At 33.9% G+C, this 2,490-nt stretch overlaps 1 protein-coding gene across 1 annotated transcript in view; it reads left to right on the top strand.

The window, feature by feature from the left end:
- Positions 1–1,032: 1,032 nt before the first annotated feature.
- The window catches only part of LOC148046577 (vomeronasal type-2 receptor 26-like), a 3,516-nt gene continuing 2,058 nt past the window's right edge, over positions 1,033–2,490 (top strand). Inside the window, exons 1-2 of the mRNA XM_087714855.1 lie at positions 1,033–1,208; positions 2,130–2,421. Coding sequence (XP_087570981.1) covers positions 1,033–1,208; positions 2,130–2,421 — 468 coding nt within the window. The remainder of the gene's footprint in view (positions 1,209–2,129; positions 2,422–2,490) is intronic.

The following is a 2,490-nucleotide window of genomic DNA, read 5'->3' as shown; positions in this document are numbered from 1 at the left end:
ATGGAAACTAATCAAGGAGAGAAGCAACTTAGAACTGAGGAGAAATTTCCTAAGTCAGAACAATTAATCAGTGGAACAGTGGAAGTTTTTAAGATGCTGGAGAGTCATTTGTCTGAAATGGTATTGGATTTCCTGCATAGGTAGGGGGTTGGACTAGAAGACCTCTGCTATTGTATTTGTATTTGTTTTTATTTTTGTTTTAATTTTTATTTATTTGTTTTTTCATATTTCTTTTCTTCCCATCTCCTTTAGAGAGGCACTCTGGGTGTTGTACAATTTCATCAATAAAATAAAGCTTTAAGATTGCTTAAGATTTAAGATTGTTTTTTAATAAAACAAAGTGTCATAAGTAAAGTATTAAGTGTGAAAAAATTGTTGAGAAAAATGATGTATTTTCATACTCTGTTCTATAGTTGAGTTTTGTTTTCTTCTATTTGTTCTTCACATCTTTATAAAAATCAAAAAACATCTTCAAAGTTCATAACAATGCAGCAGAATCTATTGAGACATGATAAATATGTTTCTTTCTGTTATTTCTCAAAACATCCTTGCAAAGAATGATACTGATTAGTAATTAAAGGTACTAATTGCCCATTCTTCTACAAATCTTAAGGGAACTCTAGCAAACTCTGTAAAAATGATGACATTGGATTAAGACATTATGTTCCATTAATATCTCCTTAGAAATACAGACATGCATGTAGGGGATGGGGAGAATGTGTTCCACCTGTGATATTTCATTAGAAGACCAGCTCTGTTAGTCTCTTAACTTTAGATAAAATTCATTATCTTAACTTTAGGCACAGTTAATGAATTAGTTGAATGGTAACATAGGAGTTACTCTTTAATATCTGTAATGCAGTAGTGGGATTCACCCAGTTCGCACCACTTTGGGAGCACCAGTTATTAAGTTTCTCAGCACTTTGATTAACCGGTTGTTAAAATTAGTTGAATCCCATCACTGGTACGATGAGTACATCTTACAGTGAATTTGTTATATTCAGAACATTGGTTTTACTTTTTTTCCGAACTATGATGTGCATTTCTCCACCTAGCACCTGCAAACTTAGAAGTCCTCTTCCAATTGTTCATAAATATTATCAGTCTGGAGATTTAATAATTGCTGCTATTACTTATCAGGTTTTCTTTCTTACAAATGAAATCACTTTTCATAGCCTTCCTTCTTCTGAAGTCCTTGATCAGTACCTGTAAGTATCCAACTACTTCACCTTCTCCTCATACCACAACCTCCTCTTCCCCCGACATTGTCACCTAAAGACTGTATTTTCTATCACTTTTATGCTTAAAGGTATTCGTTTCTTGTCACTTGGTGTGACCTGTTCCAGTGACCATATTTAGTCCTTAGTTAATTATAGACCTATCCTAATACTGATGTTGAAATTCAGATGAATATTGTGTTTTAATCATAAAGTATTTGAATTTCATTCTCTTCAAGAAACTTCCTTCATTCAACAAAGTCCCTTGTTGAAAAAATGAAGTTTGACTAATCTAAATACTTGCAGAAGCTCTCTTGGCAATCTTGAACGTTGTTACCTTTCATTTCATCCATATATAAAAGAGAAACCCTCTAGTGCATCTTTTAGCCTGCTATACATTTAGGGTGTGAAAAGTGAACTGTCTTCCTTCTGTCAGAAAATATGGATAATATTGAAATCAGATAGTGACATAGGATACAGAAGGCAGAAAAAGTTTGTCTGTTTATCCCCAGCAAGTTTTAAGTCAGTTACCAATGACTGATCCACTACCTCCTCTGGAACTTTGTCATGTCTCCACTACTCTTTCTGTGAAATAATAAAATTAGTTTTTGAACTTCCCTCCTGTCACTGTGAGATTATGCCTCCATGTTCTTATGTTTTTATTAATATTGAGACTACTGCCTTAGCTCAATGTTAAGTAGCCACAACTAGGTCAATGTTTCCTACTTGATATAATCTAGGGCTATTTATTAGTGCCCAAATGGCAGGTATCCAGAACAAACCATAAGCACACATTTATATATTTTATGTACATATGCTTTATATGTATAAATTAAACATATGTATCAATTAAAACAGCTGTCCAATTATGAAAGAGAAATATATTGACATAGTTTCTAACTCTCGCTGAAGGTTCATCACTCATAATTACCAGCACACTTTGGCTCTGGCATTTGCTGTAAAGGATATCAATGAACATTCTGGGATTTTGTCCAATGTTAGCCTTGGTTTCCATATTGCTACTCATTATACTGGGGGAATTACAACTTATCAATTAGCAATGGAATTTCTATCTACAAAGGATAAATTTATACCCAACTACAAATGCAATGACCAGACCAACACAGTAGCTGTCATTGGAGGACCCCTGATTAACACCTGTCTCAGCATGGCAATCACTCTACAGAACTACAAATTTCCCCAGGTGAGATATGAGAGGTTCAAAAGCTATTTATTACATTCAAAAGGTGGGTGACAGAAATGAAACATTTGA

The sequence above is a fragment of the Thamnophis sirtalis genome, unplaced genomic scaffold (assembly GCF_051295495.1).
Source record: "Thamnophis sirtalis isolate CommonGarterSnake01/CBP01778 unplaced genomic scaffold, rThaSir2_p1.2 scaffold_4, whole genome shotgun sequence".
In the NCBI taxonomy this organism is placed as follows: Eukaryota; Metazoa; Chordata; class Lepidosauria; order Squamata; family Natricidae; genus Thamnophis; species Thamnophis sirtalis.
The sequence above is the reverse complement of the archived record's forward strand: the minus strand, read 5'-3'. Positions and strand labels throughout refer to the sequence as shown.